The sequence below is a fragment of the Phoxinus phoxinus genome (assembly GCF_949152265.1).
Source record: "Phoxinus phoxinus genome assembly, chromosome: 15".
In the NCBI taxonomy this organism is placed as follows: Eukaryota; Metazoa; Chordata; class Actinopteri; order Cypriniformes; family Leuciscidae; genus Phoxinus; species Phoxinus phoxinus.
The window spans coordinates 13,640,352-13,664,668 of record NC_136890.1 but is presented as its reverse complement, the minus strand read 5'-3'; the positions used below and the strand labels follow the sequence as shown (position 1 = coordinate 13,664,668).

At 39.1% G+C, this 24,317-nt stretch overlaps 1 protein-coding gene across 1 annotated transcript in view; it reads left to right on the top strand.

Moving 5' to 3' along the window:
• Positions 1-11,350, top strand: part of LOC307011711 (multiple epidermal growth factor-like domains protein 9) — a 35,199-nt gene extending 23,849 nt beyond the window's left edge. The window contains 2 exon segments of the mRNA XM_079637694.1: positions 886-1,155; positions 9,140-11,350. Of these exon segments, the coding sequence (XP_079493820.1) occupies positions 886-1,155; positions 9,140-9,624 (755 nt within the window). The 3' untranslated portion in view covers positions 9,625-11,350.
• The last annotated feature ends 12,967 nt before the right edge of the window (positions 11,351-24,317 follow it).

Below are 24,317 nucleotides of genomic sequence, written 5' to 3'. Positions count from 1 at the left end.
ACCCGGTAAGAAAACAGATCAGTGGGGTCATCATGACTATTGAAACTACAGAGAAGCTTGCATTACTGCGTGTGTGTGTGTGTGTGTGGAAGATTTTACATTTATTCTGAACATAATTTTATAGATATGAAACCTGGTAGCAGGCAGTTGTAGGTCAGGTATCCTGCTAAGTGTGATTTTCTTTCCTACCATAAATATTTCAGAGCCGACAACAGCTATGTTGTGTGTGTGTCTGTGTGTGTGTGTGACATGGCAGTTTTTGGACATGGTACTGTGGTAATACTATGGTACCTTGGAGTACCATGCAAAAACCATCATGACTGATGTTCATGTTCAAAAAAGCACAATTTTTTAAGTAAATTAAAATATATTCTTAATTACTGCTTCATTTTTATGTTATTCTGCACGTTTTATGTCATCACTGCACTGTAGAATATGATGTCAGGCTTGAAATCTGGTGCTTTGGCTCCACCTTGTTGTTGGAGTTGGAACTACAAGTGTCCCCAAAAAGTATTTTACACTCAAGTTATGCTTAAAATTGTCTGTATTTCAAGGCACGAATAATAATCACTTTTCAGGGCCATATGTTTAATTGGCTTTATATATAAAAAGATCTGGAGATATTAAGTCAGATCCCTTCCCTTCAACTTCACACTGGTGTCATATGGTTTGATAGGGCAGTGACAGGAGGAAGTGGCCAGAAGACATTTATACCTTTTTAAGTGTGGCGCAACTGTCCAAATACCATTGGGCCTCTCTGTACATCAAAATGAGTCCAGCATTAGGAAGGGAACACTAAATCTTTATAATGCTCCATAAAATAAGCCACAAATGCCTTATTTAATCTCTTAGTTGTTGATCATGTGTGTTCAATCTCATTTACAGATTCCAGTGGACGACCAGTATGTGACGAATGTAAGCCTGGCTTCTCCGGCCCGACATGCGACGTGTGCACAAACGGTTTATTTAAATCGGCAGGCGTGTGCGTGTCCTGCGACTGTAATGGGAACGCAGACCCTCGCTCCATGCCACAAATATGCCACCCTGAGACCGGCCACTGCCACCGCTGCATCAACCACACAACAGGAGCACACTGTGAGATCTGCACGCGTGGATACACGGGGGACGCCCGCTATCACAACTGCACCCTGAGAGGTACGACTAGTGTCTAAGCATTGTGGGAACAGTTACAAACATGTCCATACAGTAGTACTGATGGGGTTACTGACCTTTTTGCTTAAAACACCAAATTCTCAATAGCCCTAGCTTAAACCATTTTGTCAAATAAATCAATATTTCTGCAAAACCTTAAAGGAACACTCTGACTTTTTGGGACTTTAGCCTATTCACCTTATCCCTCAGAGTTAGATAAGTCCATACATACCTTTTTCATCTCCGTGCGTGCTATAAGTCTGTTTGACGCACCCACCGCTAGCCTAGCTTAGCACAAAGACTGGATGTAAATGGTTGCAGCTAGCATACTAATCCAAATAAGTGACAAAATAACGCAAACATTTTCCTATTTACATGTTGTGATTTGTATAGTCACAGAGTGTACAAAAAACAAAGTCACATGAGACACAGACATATTTTAACCGTGTAAATACTGGGAACTATATTCTCTGAAGGCGAAGCACTGCTACTTGGGCGGAGTGATAACCGCAGCACCTAAGACGCGCCGTGGTGAGGAGCAGAGAGTTCGTTCAGAGTTTGGGTTACAGAGTCAGCAATTTATAAATAGTAAAAGCGTAGTTTACAATCATGGGTTTTCGCTGTATTGTAAAGAGCTGTGACAATAAACAGGGGAGACCAGGTAATACCATGATGTTTCATAGAATTCCAACTAAAAACGCTGACCGGATGAAGAAATGGCTACTTGCTCTGGATATTGATCCAAACACACCTAAAGAGATTATCAAGCGACATTATGCCATGATCACCATTCACGTCCGCTAATAGATAGTTAGTCACGTTGGTTTTGTTGACAGAAGAAACAACGGCGCGTCTTAGGTGCTGCGGTTATCACTCCGCCCAAGTAACAGTGCTTCACCTTCAGAGAATATAGTTCCCAGTATTTATACGGTTAAAATATGACTGGGTCTCATGTGACTTTGTTTTTTGTACACTCTGTGACTATACAAATCACAACATGTAAATAGGAAAATGTTTGTGTTATTTTGTCACTTATTTGGATTAGTATGCTAGCCGCAACCATTTACATTCAGTCTTTGTGCTAAGCTAGGCTAGCGGTGGGTGCGTCAAACAGACTTATAGCACGCACAGAGATGAAAAAGGTATGTATGGACTTATCTAACTCTGAGGGATAAGGTGAATAGGCTAAAGTCCCAAAAAGTCAGAGTGTTCCTTTAAAGGGGTGGTAATGCCCTTTTCACAAGATGTAAAATAAGTCTTTTGAGTGTGTATGTGAAGTTTTAGCTCATAATACCCCACAGATATTTTTATATAGCATGTTAAAATTGTCACTTTTTGAGGGTGAGCCAAAACGTACCATTTTGTGTCTGTTCCTTTAAATGCAAATGAGCTGCTGCTCCCGTCACAGGGGGCGGAGCTTCAAGAGCTTGTGTCCTTTTACTTCACAAAGACATGCACTGGAAATTTCAAAAACTTTTAGTCTTTTATGTTCAAACCTGAGTCAGACAAAGATGGAGAGACTCAAGAACAAGTGTCAACATCTAGACAACATTTGTGAATGGTTAGTTGATGAATGTATGTAGTTTATGTGCAGTTATCTTCCAGTCATTGATTAGTATATTCTGTCTTGATAATCTATAAATCGCGTTCCGGGGGCGGGGTTTATGTAAATTGTAGGGTTCATGATGCCACTAACCTGGAAGGAATGTAGCGTAGTCCCTACCAGCCGTTTGTTGTAGTCCTTAAAAAGCAATTTCTTTAAAAGAAAATATCTTCTTTTGCTTTGAACTTTGAGCATTGTAACTTTGCAGATGTTGTTTATGCTCAAACAGCAACATTACACACTAACTAAAGTTAAAAAAGTGAAATCATAATCATCCACCCCTTTAAACAAGTTCAGGCAGGAAGACACTGTTTGCAAATCTCATGCACTTTTTTTTTGCCAAACTCTAAACACATTTTCACTCATTAAAACTTATTTTGCACTGTGACACATTTGTGTCACAAAACACAGAGTGCCAAATTTTACTCAAAATGTTGCATTGGATATTGATACCAACGATGGATGGAAACAATATTAGAGGGAGAGGAGGAAGTGTATGTGCGTAAGAGGAGATCTGGCTTTAGGGTTTTTCCCTTTGCCTCCAGAGACGACATTGCCTGTGATGTGGACAAAGTCCTCTGGCCGGACCCAACATGAAGACGTGATACTGAGGCAGAATGAATATCTCTCACTGACTGATTTTGCGATTGCACAACTCTCCTGAGTGTAATGTAACATGCTTTTCATTTAGTTCTCTTTTTTTCACAATTGCTAAGATACATTTCTTGAAACCTTCACCCATTTACTCAAAAATACAGTAAACTGTATACAGTAAACAATTTTTGCAATTACAAAAAATGTAGTTAAAGGTGAATATATTGCACTGAATGCACTGCAAGTATATTATTGAACTGAATATTTAATAGTAGGCCTATTGAATGTCTGTATATTCAGCACTTTCATACTGTGAAAATACTGCAGTCCAACTGCAAAAGCCAAAAAGGTCAAATAAAACTGTAAATGAAAAGCATGTTACGGTACACTCAAATACTGTAAGTTGTGCAACTGCAAAATCAAGGTCAGTGAGAGCGATTGATTCTGCTTCAGCATCATGTCTTCATGCTGGTTCTGGCCCAAGGCAATGTCAGGCAATGTTGTTCTCTTGCACAACAAAGAGGAAAACACCTCTAGTCTGACGCATCCAGCCTTGACAACAACTGCCTCATATTTCATACAGTTCGGTCACATCATTAGAAATAAGTGTGAAGAATTTTAAATTGTTGTGTGTAAACGATGACCACTTGTACTTGTGTTTTACTTTTGTCTCTTGTGTTTAGTGTTTTAATGAGTGAAAATGTGTTTAGTTTAGCAACAAACAAAAAAATGTGCATGAGATTTGCAAACAGTCTTACTGCCTGAACTTGTTCTGTGTTCTCCATTTTTTGATGTAGTGTCTAATGAATGATCTGTAGTGTTTATAATATTGACTCATGTGTGTATGATCTGAAAGCACTGTTTGATTTTGAGCACAGATAAAATGGTTATGGGCCATTTGTTTGATTGAGTCAGAGGATCTCTGAATGTAGTTTGAAGATCTGGTTTTGCGTTTAAGGTTTTGAGAAAGTGGGTGATGGTTTCGATTAAGCAATTCGGAAATTATTTTTCACACAAACTCATTTGATGTCATAAACTTCACAAATAAGTGGTAGCTTGCAAACAGTGTACCAGGCAGACTGGTAAAAAAAAAAAACATGCACCCAGATTCCATGAAATTGCAGGTCAGCCAGCCAAACAGAAAGAAGGATTGTAGCAGGTGCTTTGCAGTTTTATGGGCATTCAGGGTTCCCACGCGTCCTGGAAAACACATGGTAAATTAGAGAACATTTTAAATTACCTGGTAAATCTTGTTGTTGTCCTGGAAAATTATTTAAAAAAGGTTCTTGTGTTTTTCTTTAGTCAAGAACAAAGAGTGTATGGCCCAAAACAATGAATGTAAGTAGCAGGAAGTGCTATGATCAGGGACGCTGAGTTTTGACGCGTGTATAGATGCAAAGTCCTAGGTTAACTTCACTTGTTTTATAGTGGCAAGAAAAAAAAAGGGCCAGTCAAAGATCCGTAAAGCAGTTAAAATTACACAAAAATCGTGTTAGTTCCTATATCCTATGATGTTACACTTGTTAAACTTTTATCTTGTGTTACCTTAAACGTTTAAACGCGTGTTATCCGAAAATGACAGATTTCCTTTGCTATTTCCTTTGCCCGAACCTGTTCAAGTTCAATCTTCCATCACAACAAGTGGGCGTAACCATTAAAGAAACGGAACAGAAATGATACATCAGAAAACAGGAAGAAATACTGAAATATATACAAACACAGGAAATATCAGAATTGCCTCTCAAAGAAAGTTACACAAATGATACTTGCAAAACAGTAATAATATGCAAATTATTGACATATTCAATAGGCTCTTACAGCGTGAGACTTTTTGATTGGCGCCGAACCATTAAAAAAATAAAATGAGATTAAGTGGATATTACTTTGGGTCCTGGCTGGTCATAACACACACAATTTTACTATTATATGCAGTATTACGAAGTGTTATGAAGTGTGGGCACCCACCGGCAGAAACATAAATCTATGGTACCAAGTTTATACTATAGTTTAACAATATCAAACTTTCTGCAGTACTGGTAGTACCAAGTACCAGGGAAAACTGGTACCCGCTGATAGGCAGCTGCGTTCAAACACTCCCATTCGTATTTGTGTGAGTGCCAATGGCCAATCAGATGTGTTTAGGTTAGTCTGAATCCACTCAAAACGGCTCAAAACACCCGTTTTTTTTTCTTCGGCTAAAGCTCATTGAGAGTTCTGAGTTGTGAATCCTTTCATTATACGTTAACAATGTAAATAATAGATTATTTGATCAGCTTCATTGATTATAACGGGAGTTTTATATAACTCTCTGTATAATCCATTCACAATTAGAATGAACATTTTATTTTTCATGCTGCTAAGTACACACTGCAAATTTTAGGAGTGACAACCATAATTAAATGTGGGATTTAATCCAAATTTGTGTTTATTGACATAGTGATAACCATAGCAATGGATGGGTCAAAATATCTGATATGCCAAAAAAGATCTTTTAATTGTAAATGCAAACTAATAGACCTGCCACTTGTTCTAGTACATGTTATTTGTTTCTTTGCTGTTCATTGACTTATATATTGACTAATATTTTTTATGTTTAAATAGTTAAAAAAATTGTTCCAATGTTTTTGCTATGGAATTGACATTAGCAATGTGGTAGATTTTTCTTCTTTCGCACCTGACTTACAGTAAGTCTGCCTGGGTCTCATCTACTAATCGACGTCCCCGAACGTCTACATTCCACGTTAGTTTACCTGTACCTGGGTCTCGTCTACAATCGACGTCCCCGAACGTCTCCAATCGCTGTTAGTTTTCCCGTACCTGGGTCTTGTCTTCAATCGATGTCCCCGTTCACTAATATTTATACTCTAGCGCGTCTCCTCCTCGCCGTCGGCTGAGTCCCCTAACCCTAACTTTCTGCGCAGCAATAGCTAAACAGACTCCAGAAAATGCCTTTGAATATGCTATAATCACAGCCTGAGGATCTCAGACACATTTCAGAGAGAATCCCACCAGCAAAAGGAATGCATCAGTTTTTATAGAATGTGCAACTGAGTTGTATACAAACACTTGAGTTTGATTTGAGTGTAATTATTATATCTGAAAATAAATAGCAGTTGAATATGACTCTGCTGTTCATTTTAACCTCTAATATTACACCAGTCTACCTGTAACATCCCGACCTGAGGTTCCTCCTCCAAACCGCCAGAGGGCGCCCTCTCCTGTATACCGAACTCTACCCTCTGTTCCCGTCACATGTTTACTCCTTCCTACTTAAGAAGCCTGATTCCCCTTGTTCATTGCAAAGTATTGTTTGCAAGGTCTGCAATTCTGAGCATTTTCCCCATTGTTGTGTCTTGCCTTGATTTTGGATTAGACCCATCTGTCTTGTTATACTGTTACTTGCTCGGTTTTGTGTTTTGGATTTGGTTGCCTGATTGGACTGTTTTCTTAGTGTTTGACCCTGGACTTTGTTACCTGGCTTGCAACTTTATGATTTACCCTGTTGCTACAAAAAAAAAAAAATCTCTGTAAATGTATCCCTCTGCTCTCCCCGAGTCTGATATGTTACAGTACCAAATGAGAGGGTTACCTGTAGTTTACAGCATTAGCTGGGAGAGATTTTACCATCGGTATTGGCAGAGGTCATTCTGAATAATGGGCTATCAGTATTGGTGTAGAGATTTAGTATCGGTACATCTCTTGTATCAAGGGGTCATTGAATGGACTATGGGAGTCTTTTGTCCCAATTATGAAATACCATGTCACTGCATTTTTTATTATTATCAGTAACTCACAACGGATGTCATGTCAATGGTATTTGAGGGAATTTGTTGCTGGCGTGGTTGCTAGGATCTCATGAGACATAATGAGAATAATGAATGCAAGCTTTGGCGTAGTCTGGATAATTTTTAATGATTTTATGACACTGTTCGCACTTTTACCTTTCTGAGGATAAGTAGGCCCTATCTATGTTGAGGACTTTGTTTATGGTCAGTGTAGACTTCCTGTGATGGCATTGCACACCTTTGACAACGCCTTATTTTATGTATTGTGGTGTCTAACTTTAGATTGACAGTGAAATGAATACTCCTCTGAGTGTAATGTATCAGAATTGCTAAGACACATTTCTTGAAACCTTCACCCATTTTCTCACAACATTAAACACAAATCCAAATTTTCAAACTAAACTCACTAAACCATTGACTCTTCTGGCAAAGTCACCCACCAAATGCGGTTAAAAACCAAATGTTACTTATTATCTTTACTCACTTTGCAGGGGAAGCAAAATCTGCGCAGATTTACTGTAAATACTCAATTCGTGAGACATGATCTATTAAATGCAGCGTGTTGCGCAGCATCTGCTCATATCTGGCTTACTTGAACATGCACGTCACTACGCAATAAATAACGGCACTCTTGTTCAGTTGCATTGACGCAATAGCGAAGATTAAAAAGCATTTGCTTGACAGAAAAGACATATTTTCCAAAAATTTTAAATGCTCTTTGTACTGTATTGGTCTGTCCATCTAAAACACATTTCTGGTGAAAAGGATGAGGATGAAAGAGTAAGGGAGGAGATGGCTGGATGACAGGATTTTGTTTGAATAAGAAATGAATGTAAAAATTGGGTTTTATACATTCATTCATACATACATATATGTATATGTATATATAAATAAGCTGTGACGTATACGGTAATCTGGTTAATTTCTTTAATTTATTTTTTCTTTCTTTCTTTTTTTTTTTTTTGGCTAGTAGACGTTCTGAATGACGGATAACTTACAAATTTAGTAGCCAAATTGGCCGGTGAGTGAGAAAAGTTAATTTCAAACTCTGGGTGTAACGATACCCTCATGTCCTGATTCGATACATACAGGAAGCGTCAAAATAAACATGGAAATATTACAAATGTGACTAATAGCGTAAAGTTAAAAACTAATTCAAAAGCTTATTTGCTTCCTGTTGGGGATCTTATTTTAAATTTAGATTTTGAAATACATTTTATGAGTCACTTCAAAGCATGCAATCACTGAAATAGTAGAGACTTACAATGTTAAAGCAATATGCATAAACTCATGTCTTTAAATAGATCCTATACTAAAAGATCAGATAATATAATGTAAAAAAAATTGTATTTTTATTTTAATGTTGCTTATGCAAAGACAGGATTTTTTTTTTTTTACTTTTTAAATTACTTGGAGGGAAAACATAATTTTAATGAAATATAAGAGAAAAAATAGGATCTGCAAATAAAAAAATATCATGTAACTGATTTTTTTTTTTTGATTTACTTTTAAACCAATTTTCACTTAGAAATTGCTAGTGCATTTCACAAAGAATTACAAAGAAACAAGAAGCACATTAAAATAAGTAGAAAGACGGAAATAGTATTTTCTTGTAAAAACATACTTCAATAATGTTTGTTTACAACTTTGAAAAATAATAGAGAAAAAAAGAAAATAAATGTATATTAAAAGAAGCTAGGCCTAGATGCAGTGACTAATCCACAGTTTGGTTTGGTTTATCAGTAGATTTGCATCAAGATTGATCGTAATCTCGAATACTAGTTCAAATAATTGCTCTTAAGTTTATTTATTTTTCATGTACAGTATATCCTTTTATGTCTCTGCAACCATTTTAATCATAAGTCTCTCTCTCTCTCTCTCTCTCTCTCTCTCTCTCTCTCTCTCTCTCTCTCTCTCTCTCTCTCTCTCTCTCTCTCTCTCTCTCTCTCTCTCTCTCTCTCTCTCTCTCTCTCTCTCTCTCTCTCTCTCTCTCTCACACACACAGCTGTGAGAATCTCCCCGACTCAAGACATCAAAACCTCAACAACACAAATCCCCAAATCCACAAGTTCCATTTCTTCTACACCTCCTTCCAGTCTCCTGACTTCCCCCTCTCCCACCACCCACCCAAGCCTACCGACCCTGGAGTCCGGCACGGGAGACTCCGCGGGACACAACAGCACGGCCTCTGCCCTAACAGTAGTGTCCTGGACGCAGTTTAACGTCATCATTCTCGCCGTCATCATTGTGGTCGTCGTTCTCCTCATGGGCTTCGTCGGAGGCGTGTATACGTATCGTGAGTACCGCAACCGAAAACTGAATGCCCCGTTTTGGACCATTGAGCTGAAGGAGGACAACATCAGCTTCAGCAGCTACCACGATAGCATCCCGCACGCCGATCCCAATGGACTACTGGAGGAGGAGCCGTGTGTGGTCGCGGCCAATGGGCAGTTAGCGCTCGCCACCGCCGCCAACATGTACAAAGCGTAAAGTCATCGGTACGATTGCATCTTCTTTTAAAGTGAGAGTTTGGCCAAAAAATAACATTCTGTCATCATTTACTCACCCTCATGTCGTACCAAACCTGTATGACTTTCTTTCTTTTTTTCTGTGGAACATAAAAGAAGATATTTTGAAGTACCACTGTCTTTATACCGAAAGTAGGCGGGGTCCAAAACAACGTCTATTTTTTGTGTGTTCCACAAAAGAAACAAAGTCATACAGGTTTGGTTCAACATGAGGGTGAGAGAAATAGCAAATGGGATTTTTCAGGTGAACGATACCGTTAATTCCGATGATAAGTGAATGAAGATGGCCTAGGAGCCAAAGCTAACGTATTTATTTGATTCTACACACTATTTAGCTCCCCATTGCTTCTTAAATGATATCATCATGCAAGTCCTGTGACATTTTAGCGAGGACTCAAGGGAAATACAAGACAAGCCATTAACATGTGTCCCTCAGACGCAAAAATCGAGAAATGGGCCTCTAGACTTTGTTTGTTTGGGTGTAAGGATGCTAAACTTCAGTTGATATTTCTACATACATGAAAGAGGATTCACGTCCACTATTACAGAGGCAATTTGGACCCACATGGCAAGATCATTTCACCCAAAACTGTTATTTGTATAGGAAACTCAAAGTGTTTTCAGACTGACCCAATTACACCGAAATTCACTATGGCTTTGGGATTTTCAATAGAAAACAGAGGAAGTTCATTCAATCAGCAAGGAAATTGCAAAGAAAACAAAGACTGCCAGGTGAAAGCCCTTGATATGGAAACCTATGTGTGATTGTTTGTCTTTGACAGAGACTATTTCATACATATATCAATGGTGGCACTTTGAATTTCTTTGGAATGCAGTCTCAAGAATTCCTCTTGACTCGATTCCTGTCACAGACTGGTACAGAACTGAACAGGCTACATAACAGTCATACCTGTAACTCTAGCACCTGTTTCAGCCTTATTGTATTGATGCGTGTGAGTGGGAGTATGTGTATGTGCGTGCTTGGAGAGAGAGAGAGAGAGAGAGAGAGAGAGAGAGAGAGAGAGAGAGAGAGAGTGTTGAGTGTGGAGACAGTTTCAGATCTAACTGTGTAGAGCTGGATTCTACGCAGGAATGTACAAAAAGACTGTATTTCTTCTGCTGCATAGTTTCACATACTGATAAAAATCTTTGACACAATATTGTAGACATGAAAAGCCATGTAAGCGTAAAATGACCCATGAAGAATTCGCGAAGTGGAAAGACTTTTTGGTAATTTTTAAGGTACGACGGTGGACAGTGTTTTTTCCTCCATTTGTCTGCAAGGACCCTTTTAAATGTGATTCAGGATCATTTTGATGATTTGGACAAAGGACTGGTGTTTGAACTGATGTGTCCCCCCCCCCCCCCCCCCTTCTATTTAATTCGTCTTGTTAATTTCTATTTATTTATCATTTGTGTTTGTCTCTGTGGTCTTATTTTATCAATGTTTTTTCAATCTTCATGCTGCATTGTACAGTGTACCATACCGAATGCAAACTCTGTTAGCCGAGTTGTGAGCACAACCTCAAAGACGTGTTGGAAGACTTATTTTCTTCTCTTATTTTCTTTATAATTTATTTAGTCAGGTTATGTGTTAACTCACAGTATACAATGGGATTATGGTGGAAAATACTGTATTTTCTCATTCCTGCGTGGTCAAATGACTGAAAATAAAGGATTATTGAATCAAAGGACTTGCTTCAAAGAGATGGTATGTAACTTTTTAAAACTGAATGAGTGAATGGACTGCTTAAAGGGGGTATACAGTATGTCTTTTTTTTTCAATGTTAAAAGTATAGTCGAACCAAAAACTAACATTCTGTAAGTGATTGACCCTATGTTGCTCCAAAAACTGTGGCTATTTTCCTTCTGTGCCATAATAATTCGTTACATTTATATAGCGTTTTTTCTGAGACCTCAAAGCGCTTTACATAGAAGGGGTTCGGAATCTCCTCAACCAGCACCAATGTGCAGCAACCTCTTGGATGATGCGACGGCAGCCATATTGCGCCAGAATGCCCACCACACACCAGCTTACTGGTGGAGAGGAGACAGTGATGAAGCCAATCAGTATATGGGGATGATTAGGAGTGCATGATGGGCAGAGGCCACTGGGCATATTTTGGCCAAGATGCCGGGGTTACACCCCTACTCTTTTTCGAAGGACATCCTGGGATTTTTAATGACCACAGAGAGTCAGGACCTCGGTTTAACGTCTCATCTGAAGGACGGTGCTTTTTTGGCAGAAAAAAAGTGGGTGTTAGGACCCACACAGACCACAGGGTGAGCGCCCCCTGCTGGCCTCACTAACACCTCTACCAGCAGCAACCTGTATTTCCCAGGAGTCTCCCATCCAGGTACTAACCAGGCTCAGCCCTGCTTAGCTTCAGTGGGCAACCGGTCTTGGGCTACAGGGTGATATGGCTGCTGGCTGCATAAAAAAAGACTCTAATGTAAAACTGTTTGTCAAAACCGGTAACATTAGAGTTCAACAACTGTTCAAAACGCCATCTTTTTGTGTCCCACTGAAGAAAGAAAGTCCACTGCGTTCCAGTAGCCTGGTTCTACCATACTCTCGTACATTTCATTTGTACAGAGAGTCTGGCCTCTCTCCATTGACAAGCGTTAACTTCCTTGAAGGCGGGTACTCTGTTGAAGTTAAAACTATTGGATCTGCCCAGAGTCACTCTGGATCTGCCATAACCAATCGCTAACGTTTGGTCGTGACGTATGGCGACTCAAACTAGCGCACAACCTCAACGTCATCGCTCAACGCCAACGTCATCAGTCCACTTTTAGACACGCACTTGCGAAACTTCCCTAAACACTTCCCCTCTGGGGAATCCCTGCCGCAATTTTTGAAGTGCGTTCCACTTCTCGATTTTGACTGAGGGAGCGAGTCTACTTCATATGTACACTTCAGGCAACTCCATATACCACAACGCAAAACGACTGTGACGTCAACGCATATTGCGTTTAATTTACCCCACCACAAACAACTCTATGTTTGAAAAAATTAAACAACTCAAACACACCTATACGTATATAGAATACTGCATTAAACCATATCATAAATATAAACCCCATAGTGGATTCTAAGAGATCAAGCCAAGGGCTTAACACGTTCCAATTCAGCAAAGGTTCCGGCAGTAGTGGGCACTCATGCAACGTAAGTAATGACGTACATCCGAGTGAACGAGACGGAGGGAAGTTAGCGAGTGAATGGCATGACAATTTTGGACTGGAACGCAGCCTAGGAACTATTTTGGAGGAACTAATTTAGCTCCTACTTAGGGTCTAAACCAGAAACTATCCGTGACGTTAGTGTTCGCGGATTGGCCGAAAGCACGCGAAACACCAGCACCCGCCATAAAAAAACAATAAATAATGTAAACACATAGCCTATATATTTCCTCCAGAAACTTACTCTACGAACATAGAAAACAGTGATAGATGGGCCTCTAAACCTTTACGCTAAGGAGCAAATCCAACGCATCTTTGAAAGTAAAACATGATCATGTATTTCTGCTCAGCTTGCAACACTGGATATCTATTGTCTTTTGCTTGTTCAGTTTGCAGTTGAGTGTACAGGAGTGTCTCACATGTACATGTAAGTGAACAAATACACTGTATACATGTATGCACAACTGATGCATTTTACACAGTTTTGGAACTGAACTGAATCAATACTGAACTGACTTGAGCTGAATAATGACACTATTGGCTTTTTAGAGCTGCTTTACAGCAGAATTTGAATTTGTTACCATTGTGAAGCTGCTGTGAAACAATATAATGTACAAAGTGCTTTAAAAATAATGTTGACTTTCTGCCTTGTCTTGTATGCATATTCAATATATATATACACTATAAACAAATGCAAGGGGGTAAAAATTATTTATTTCTCAAAACACTGATTTTTGATTTCTACATGATCAATTTATGGAGATCATTGGGTGTAGGTAATCGGGAAATGATTGTGGCATTTAAATGGCAGTGCTTCCCAAATGAAACAAAATAGCTGTTAGGTTTGAGCGATATGTCTAATGTAGAGAACTGTGTTTAGAGTTTTGTAAAAAAGTTTGTTTTACAATAGCGAGTTTAAAGCACATAAAGTGCTTGTAGTTTTGCAGACTTGAATGGTTTCACTGAGTGAGCCTCAATTACCACTTTTGGTGTCTAAAAGTTTGTGATAAAATAAGCAAAAAAAAAAAAAAAAAAAAAATTATCCTTTCCAGGTTAAAGCTAGCCTGGCTCCGCCCTCCCACGTGCTTCCGCTCAGTTTTAATTTTCCTTCAGAACTACGTCTGGGATTGTGGTGTATTATTGGGTTTTCTCCAGTCAATTTTTAACTGGTCCAATCAGCGAACAGAGAGAGTGAGAGTGGCTGAGAACGATGAGTGGCTGAGAACGATGACGTTGAGGTCGTGCGCTAGTTTGAGTCGTCATACGTCATGACCAAACGTTAGAGATTTTGGCAGATCCAGAGAGGCTCTGGGCAGATCCAATAGTTTTAAACTTCAACAGAGGACCCGCCTTCAAGGAAGTTAACGGATGTCAATGGAGAGAGGCCAGACTCTCTGTACAAATGAAATGTACGAGAGTCTGGTAGAACCAGGCTAGGTTGAAGCTATGTTTTTTATAAACATGTTTTGTTACGCTGGTTGAAACTCTTCACACTCTGATAGCAATCAATAATAGAAGTGCTCTACTGTGGAAGTTGCAAGGAGACAATCAGATCACACGTCAATCATCATCGTTAATGAGGCTGTGCAGAGTTAGTCACTGAGGCACCGCCAAAAAAGGCAACTCCTTTTACAATTCCTCTATGTCGCAATTACTGTAATTCTAAAATAGCAAATACATGACATTCCACTTGGAGCCGATCATAACTTGGATTTATTTGCGTTTCTGTGGGAAGTCTATCAATGCCAAAATGAATCAGCTGCAGTCAGATGGCACAAGTCAGGGCTCTCTATGTTGTTTACGTTCATTATTATTGTAATGTAACGTGCTTTGAGACATGAGTCAATTTAAAGTCCGTGTTAACCGGAAGTTGCAAACGACTTTTCTCCAGTGTTGTGACGTATTTCCAAGTGAAACGGAATATTGAACAGAGGGCAGGGTTTTACTTTAGCGCTCCTCCTCTCCATCTCTGCTCATAGCAGACTAACGATTTGAGGGGAGTGGTTAAGCGTTTTTAACCCAAGCCGTCAAACCTACGTCATCAGAAAAATAACGCCATTCCAGACCGGAAGTGATGTCTTGTGGTGAACAGTTAATCCGTGCAAGTTAATACACAGAAAAAAATAGTTTGCCGTGGTAATCAAAGTCTGAAAAGTTACTTCGGGTCTGACTCTGGAATGGCGTTCCTTTTCTGATGACGTAGGTTTGACGGCTTGGGTTGAAAACGCTTAACCACTGCCCTCAAATCGTTAGTCTGCTATGAGCAGAGATGGAGAGGTGGAGCGCTAAAGTAAAACCCTGCCCTCTGTTCAAACCTCCTCTGAGAGGAGGAGCGCTAAAAGTAAAACCCTGCCCTCTGTTCAATATTCCGTTTCAATTGGAAATGCGTCAAAACACTGGAGAAAAGTCGTTTGCAAATTCCGGTTCACGCGGACTTTAAGGGTGAACACGATTTCACCCTGGTTGTGAGTCATAAACTGTACATCTAATTGGTTTTGATTGGAAGGTTAATCCAGGAACATGTTGTACTTGGTAAAATCACATTCACTAGTAATTTAACTTTCTCTCTCATGAAGCTTTGCAGACTCTGCTCTGGCTGTGCGCCGCACATTCATGTGTTGAGACGTGGCTTTTGATATGTTCTGAAAGGGATCTTATGCTTTCAAAGCTAGCTTGATATTGCTAACTACACCCTAGCTTTAATGTAGACAGACAAGCAAGTGTAAACCGTGTCTGAGGTACTATCAAAACTTTGCTCTGTTTGTTCATCATCCAGAACAGACCGACACAGAAACAGCTTAACCAATGGCGTGAGTTTTGGGTGGGGTTGTCTGTTTGACAGACCAATGTAAAATGCACAGCGTGTTTGGAAAACCTTTTTGAAAAGAATCATTATTTTTGCAGAAATTAGACATTTTAAAACTAACATTTTGCAGTTTTCAACCATTTTGGACTCGCTTAAATATTTTCATAACTGATTGTATTTTAAAATTGAATAATGTTTCAAGAAAAAAACAAAAAAAATTGACTTTATGAAAAAATGTTGCCTGCTGCTGTGATTGTTAGGTTTCACTCAATGTACTTTCCCAATATCTCATTGTTGAAACGTTTATCAGAAGGCATCTGAATTTACAATGAACTGAATAAAAATAGACCATCGGAAGTTTTTGCATCCAGGACCGCCTTTTTCCTTTTTCTGACCCAACCCATTTTATCTAAGAGATGCTGGTTGACGTCTAGACATGTCAAGGAATTAAAAAAAAAGAGATATGAGTAAATGATATGAGTTGTTTATTTACAAAGATAAAGTTTATTTTCAAGTGTGGATTGTTTCCTGACAGGGGGGAATGTACGCTGTGCTGTTGTTCGGCCGCTGATATCATGCTGATAGACACCGTTTCCATTGAATATTTTAGGATCAGTACGTTAAAATTTTATTTTTATCAAATTGATCATTAGTCACAGTAAAGACATTAATAACGTTGCAAAAGATTTACATTTTAAATCAATCTTATTCTTTAAAATATCCTGATTTTGTTTTTACAAATGACTAATCAACATCATATTAGTGTTTGAATTTTTTTCTTTTTATTGCTAAAGTAAGAGTGTAACTCTTTCCCTAAAATGTAACTAAATGACGCAATTAGTTACTTTTTAGGGAATAATACAATATTGTAACATTACTTTTAAAAGTAACACTACACAGTGGTGTCCAGTGCATGGATCAAATGTCATTTAAAACCGAAAATAAAGAAATGTAATGCTGTATGCATAAGAAATATATTCGGCATCTTTTAGATCATTAATCAAATAAGTCAATTATTGACACTGAGTATGTGAACTCTGTACAGACATGTTCTCGCTTTAATTATTCTGGTGACGCAATCTTCAGAGTTGACATAAAATGTATGTAGCTACAAGTCTTGTGATCTCATAGTTTGGGATCCCATGCACTGAGCAATATTAACAGACTAAACAACTATAGCTTCATGAAGAAATGCTCAAGTATATATAGCCTATACATATTTGTAAAGTTTGACTGGATGAAGAAAAATGTGCATAAGTATATCTGGAATGAAAATATCAACAGACAGCCATTTGGAGCTCAATGCGTTTGAGAATAATCTTTATGATAATCTTGGCCATTTGAGCAATGTTGAAACACTAAACCGTGAGTAATGAGGCAAGAATGGTATCTCCACACTGTTTATAGTGTCTGTCTGTCTGCTCTGTACTAACATTCTATGATGTTTTCTTTTTTTTTTAGAGTTAAAGGTATCGCCATGATCAGAGCTGCAATGAATAGCTAGAACACTTAGTGTTAAATGAGGTGTAAAGTTGGGTATGAATGATCTGTTCATATGTACTGTAGGCTATGTAATCGAGACTATTAACTAAACCTTCAGACCTAGCATCAAAAAATTATATGAAGTGTGTAGTTGCACTAGCTCATATGTTTGAATATTTTTGACCCAAAAAGTGATAAGAAACGCTTAGCACTGTAAAAAGGAGGGGAACCGTGATGAAAAGTTCAAGCAAGATTGGTCTGAGCATTAACCAAATCGCTTTGGGTCAAGATTATACTAATTGTTTCAGTATAAGGCTATGTTTACACGGAAACGATCTGAAGAGAAAACGCAATTGACGCAGATTTTGTACATTACAAAGATGGATGCCGCCGTGGAACATTACAACATCACTTGTTCGAATCAGCTATCGCGTCTGTTTCAAGCGATTTAAAATTGTCATTTTCATTAACACAAACAGAGAATTGCTGAGAGTCTCGAGATGTTTCTCCGTCGCTCTGCGTCAAGGTTCGGAGATTGAGTTTGTGTCTCAGTATAGGTATCTGGTGATTTTAATTGATGACGCACTCTCCTTTGGCCCTCATGTTCAGCAACTGGTGAAAAGATTAAAAAATTAAATTGGGTTTTTACTTTAGAATCAAATCCTTTGAGGCAAAATAGAGGCTTGTTGCAGCCATTTTTATGTCTGTACTGGACTATGGTGATGTTATGCATGCATCTTCACAGTGTTTATATGCAATAGAGGTTTATAACAAATCTTAAAACCCTCACTCATCATTGTGTGTTGTATGCTCGGGTTGGCTGGTCTGCATTGTCCATCCGAAGACAAAAACACTAGCATGTTTTTATTTATAAATCTATCCTGGGTCTACTTCCTTCACATCTTTATACATCTGTAAAAAGTATGCTTGTAGCTATATAGCCTACGGTCCCAGGAGTTATTCTTACTGTCTGTTCCAGTGGTAGGCCTACGTACTGAATTGGGGAAAAAGGCATTTCAATTTGTGGCTCCCTCTGCCTGGAATATTTTGCTGGTTTCTATAAGCTGGTTTCATTGGACACTTTCAAAGTAGTTTTAAATGATTTGGAGAATGAAACATCGGGCTGTAGATGTTTTAACTAGTTATGTATCGATATTTAAATTTGATTGGATTTGCTTGTATATGAATTGATGGATGTTATTTGTTAAACTCAAACGTGCTGTGTCTGTCAGTCTTGGCCAGGACGCTCTCGTAAAAGAGATTCTTAATCTCAATGTGCTTCTTTTCCTGGTAAAATAAAGGGAAAAAAAGAAAAAGTGAAGCACTGCCACACAACAACACCAAGTCCGTGCGCCTGCGTACAACCTTCCTTCTACTACTCTTCCTAGTAGACTTTTGCGTTTTTACCCTTTAGACGGGATCGCGATGGTGGAGCGTTTTTAATATTTCCACTCTGGAGGGTGGTTTCACTTTTTTGCGTTTTTAAGCCCCAAAAACGCTGTAGCCGTGAAAACAAAAGGCACATCTGATCAAATATTTTTACGTTTTCACACGCGAGCGTTCTCGTGTAAACAGGGCCTAAGCACCAGCCACACACCCAAACTGTCAAGTGACAGACATTAAACCAGGTGATGTTTTATGGTTAACCGTGGAAAAAAAAGGAAAATAAGCCAAAAGCAGGGCATTTTTATGTTTTGCCTCCACTAAGATTGTAAGATATCCAGTATAGTATTATATGTACTGGTAGAAACCAGGTAAAATTGATCATGACAAAGCTGCTCGGAAAGACAAAATAATATCCAGGCTCTGCCTCTGATATTAATAATTTAATGCAGACTATGAAAACTTTGCAAAGACAATTTTCCTCACATACTAATAAACCAAGTGCTTTAGAAAGGTGTGACCGTGTGATTTCCCTAACTTCCTTAAACCGTTCCAATTAAAAGAAGGGAATTCCATGCCATGACCTTACACAAATTCTTCAGTTAAAGATCAAATTCTTTTCTTGCACCAGACGAAACAATACAAAGGCATTATGACACAACTGAGTTATGCAGATTAATGCAAACAAACAATAATGTAATCAACACTATTTGACAGAGTGTTCTCTTGACAGCTGTTTCAACATGTTCTACATACCTAAAACCCACATGCCTGGCAATGTGCACTGTTTCTGGTCCAAACATACATTTTTTCCACAATCTTCTTCCAGAGTCTAAATGTTGTAATTAAATGTTGCTGCATCTAAAGGCTAGATGTCTGGCCAATGGAGGTCGACATCCGCACCTGGCGGCCATCTTGTCACAGTCAGCTCGCTCACTCGTAACATTGTGGAAAGGGAAAGGAACATTTGTATTGGGCTCACAAATACAGCCACTGCAGCGCCGAACATATAAAACAAACACATTACATAAAAACATGAAAAAAAAGATACATTTACAATCAGGTAATTGGCCTCACGCTACTGAATACATTGAAAAGTAATTGGCATCATGCCACTCTATACACTGGCATCACACCACTCTATACAACAGAAAGTAATTGGCATCACGCTACTCTATACACTGGAAAGTAATTGGCATTACACCACTCTATACACTGGAAAGTAATTGGCATCATGCCACTCTATACACTGGAAAGTGATAGTCATCACACCACTCTATACAACAGAAAGTAATTGGCATCACGCTACTCTATACACTGGAAAGTAATTGGCATTACGCCACTCTATACACTGGAAAGTAATTGGCATTACACCACTCTATACACTGGAAAGTAATTGGCATCATGCCACTCTATACACTGGAAAGTGATAGACATCACACCACTCTATACAACAGAAAGTAATTGGCATCACGCTACTCTATACACTGGAAAGTAATTGGCATTACGACACTGGAAAGTAATTGGCATCCCGCCACTCTATACACTGGAAAGTAATTGGCATCACGCCACTACACAAAAACAATTACACAAACTTAGAATAATTATTTCTATTTGGTTTTATTTAATAACTTAAAGCTACAGTATGTAAGATTTTTAGCCACAAGAGGGCGCTGTTTCCAACAATAACAGAGGCGAAGCTTGATTAAGGAGAGTGGAACGATGGGAGATGTCGTTTTCAACATCCAGAGACGTATGGAATTAATGAATCATGATCATGGATGAGGTAATTTATTAGTTTTTGTATTACCTGTACGTCTGAACACAAAATTTTATGTCATGATAATTAATTAACTACAAGGAATTCGAAATGTTATGCTATATTATCCTGTTACAGCTATTTGTCAAATGATTTGTTAGGTTAATGCTGTGTAGTTTTAGGATGTTTATAGTAAATGAAGTGTTGTTTTACGTGTTCAAACCAATCGTAGTAAAATTAAATTTGAACGGACATTTGCAAGTAATGGCTTAATATTTTTTAACAACAGATATCCGATTGTATTTAATTGCACTGCCATAATCTCGGTCACGGACTGGCCGGCCCACCTGGTACACAAATATATTAAAATAATGACGGAAATCATAATAGGCTATTACATGCGTGGGTGCGGGGACGCGGCCGACAATTTTGTATAATTTATAATGTTGATATGTCGCATCACGATAGTGTTGGGTAAGTGTGCCATCATATAACGTGGGAGACCCGAGTTTGTGTCCCAGCTAGAAGAACACAACAGTTGAGGTACACAACAGCTATAACCACCACTTCCGCATTTGTCCACGTGATATTGCGGAAACCAAGGATAGAGCGGATATTGCGTCACTGACGGACGGACAATTATTTAAAATTGGAATTTCTCTGAAATAAAAAATCTTTGGAGACTTTTGGGATATTGTAAGTACATAACTGCAGGAAATATACCACACTGTCCAAGTGATTTTTGGATCTTTTATTACAAAATTGTTACATATTGTATCTTTAACAGCTGAAGGAATGGATGAGTTCTTGAACCGGTTTAGTCTACAGTTAGGCATTCTTAATCTTCTCCCTGATGGTAGCATTACGAACTCAGAGTACAGGGCATGTGTTGTATCATGAATGATATTATTTGCCTCCCTCAATGTAGATTTTTCATATAGGGTCTGGAGATAAAAAGTTTCTGTTCTGCCCATAATCTTCATGGCCGTTTTAATGAGATGTCCTAGCCTAGATTTCAGATGTACTGTTAAATTACCATACCAAAGATGTATTCCGTAACTGATCACATTCTCCAATACAACCTGATAAAACAACATCATAATCTACTGACCCCATAAAGTCTGAGCCTTCTCAAGAAATACATTCTTTGTTGTAGCCGGGTGCACAAATTATCTATATGAACCTGCCATGTGAGGGAACAGTCAATGTAAACACCCAAATATTTATATGAGGACACTTGTGTGATAGAAACATCATGGATATGTATAGGGCTATGGTTTCCGATTGACTTTGTATCAAATATCATCTCCTCAGTTTTCTTCACATTTACAATCAGGTGGTTGGCGTCACACCACTCTGTAAACTGATTAATTTCAGAGCGGTAAGACAAAATGTCTTGATCTTTATATAATAAGCTCAGAGATCCCATCAGGTCCCTTAGATTTCTTTGTGCATAACTGTTGAAACAGTAATGGCACCTTAGAACTATCTATAGCCCCATTCACACAGCACTTTGAACCCGGCAAATTGCCGGCAAATTGCCGGAACGCCTTCTGTGTGAACGCAAACACGACCCGGGTTTAATGCCGGGATCGATGCTGGGTTGGGGACCTAGTAACATTGCCGTGTTCAGACCCGGAACGCGCGCTGTGTGAACAAAAGCCAGGACAAATGCCGTAAGGGGTGTGTCGTAGTGATGATGCACGAGCCTTCGCAATGTGGTAGTTATCGTGCCACTCTGTTACTCTGTTAGAAGAAAGTTTGTGTTCGTCATCGATACAAGAAAGAACGAAAAGATGTCTGCAAACTGGACTGAAGCAGAGACCCGAGAGCTCCTTGCAATCCGCGCCGAAGCTGAGATCGTTCGTCGCCACCTTATACGTCACATCATAACGTCACGCGTCTATCCGGGACATACCCGGGTTGTGTGTGAACGCGCTCTCTGATTCCGGCAAATCACTGGCAGTGTGAATGAACCATTTTCAAACGAACCCGGGTCAAATCCCGGGTCACTTTATCCGTGTATTTTCCGGAATCTCTGTGTGAAAGGGGCTTATTTGTAATCTACTGCCCATATCATCCGTCAGAGAATCTGTAACAGATCTGCATTTATCAGAGAAATCATGAGAATTATTAAAGTTATTAAACTTAATTTCAGGAGGAACATCCATCTAATCCTTCTAAGTAATACTAGGATATAAATGCAGCCTCCTACTTCTCAGCATCAGTTCTTTTGCCATTTGTCCCACCCCAAATCAGCATAATGTCTGGAATACTTTGAAAAAGTACTTTTGAGACATTTAGGTTATTGATCTCTCCAACATTCCACAAACACCAACTCATCTTTCCCCACCGAAGCAAATCAGTAGGCGGCTATTCTCGAATCCTCCACAGCCTCAGCCTTTAACCTTCCAAGTCCATTGCTCATTCCAGTTGGCAGTCTACCGCAGTAGCAGGCAATAGTTCCCCAACTATTTTTTTTTTTTTTTTTTTTACTGGCAGCTAATGTTAATGTGATATTGTGAATATGTAATACGGAGCTTTATCTCCAGAGAACCCTGAAACCCCAGGGTGAAATATTTTTTTAATAGAGCAATTCAGAAATTAAGTTAAAATCAGCTGTTAACTGGAATTAAGACCCCAAAATTAAACATTGAAAAACTGTTTAAAAAGGTAAGTTTTTAGGCCCTTTTTAAAACCATCAGTCGTTTGTGGGGCCCTCAGATGTTTCCGGGAGGGCATTCCACAGACGAGGAGCTGCGGCGCAGTAGGCTCTGTGCCTAATGGTGCGAGGGGGGTGGAGCCGATGAGTGTTTGTGGAACGGAGACAATGTGCTGAGATCTGTGGAGCAAGGAGTTCTTTAAGGTAGGTCGGGGCATTGCCATGGATGCACTGATGTGTGAGGAGGGAGACTTTATACTCGAAGTGGCAGAAATGGAAAGCGAATGTAAAGATTGAAGAATTGGTGTGATGTGTTCATATTTACGCACTCTCATCAGGATCCTATAGCGGCACTGTTCTGTATGTTGTATGAGGTATGCTCTTGCCAGGGATTCCAATGAGAAGAGCGTTACAGTAGTCCAGTCGCGAGGAGACAAAGGCGTGAACGAGTTTCTCAGCATCATGTAAGTTGAGTGTGGGACGGAGTCTGGCTATATTCCTGAAGTGGTGAAAAGACGTTTTGCAGAGATATTTAATGTGGGCCTCAAAGGTTAAGTGTGGGTCAAACCTGACACCGAGATTGGTGACTAATGGTGATAGTGGAATGTCCTGGCCAGAGAATGTAATACAGGTTATGGTTGATGATCTGGTCTGATGAGGGGAACCAATGAGGATGGCTTCTGTCTTTGAGCTGTTCAGCTGGAGAAAGTTGTGATTCATCCACACCCTTATCTCTACCAGATAGGCAGTGATTTTAGGTAGAATTGTTGATAATAAAGATGATGATAATGGTGAATGAATATCATTTTTCATGTTTAGTTCTGTATCATCAGTGTAACAATGGAAGGAAATTCCAGTTTGAGGATCAAGTTTCTTGAGTAATGGTCTGATTATAGACGGTTTTAGGTCAGACAGTATGTGACCAAACTGAAGTGATTGGTTTATTATCATGGTGATGGCAGAAATATTTGCTTTCACCAGAGCTGTAGGGAAGGGGTTGAGGGCACAGGTGGAGGATCTCATCACCCTGATGGTTCCCTTAACCTCAACTTGAGTAACTTCTGGGAAGCAGCAGAGTAACCTCGAAATATCGAACTGCGGGTCAGCAGTTGGAACAGACGAGGAGGGGGAAACAGAAAGGGATGAGTGAATTTTAGACATTTTGGTGCTAAAAAAAGGTCATCAAATAATTACATTGTTCTTCTGTAGCTCCTATGAGAGGAGCAACTTGAGCTTTAAGAAGATGATTTATGGTAGAGAACAACCGTTTGTAATTGCCAGGACTATTATTCATATTAATTGAAATCCACCTTCTCCCGAACTCGCTCTGCTCCCTTTTCCCAACACATATCAGATCACATATCAGATTATTTAAAAAAA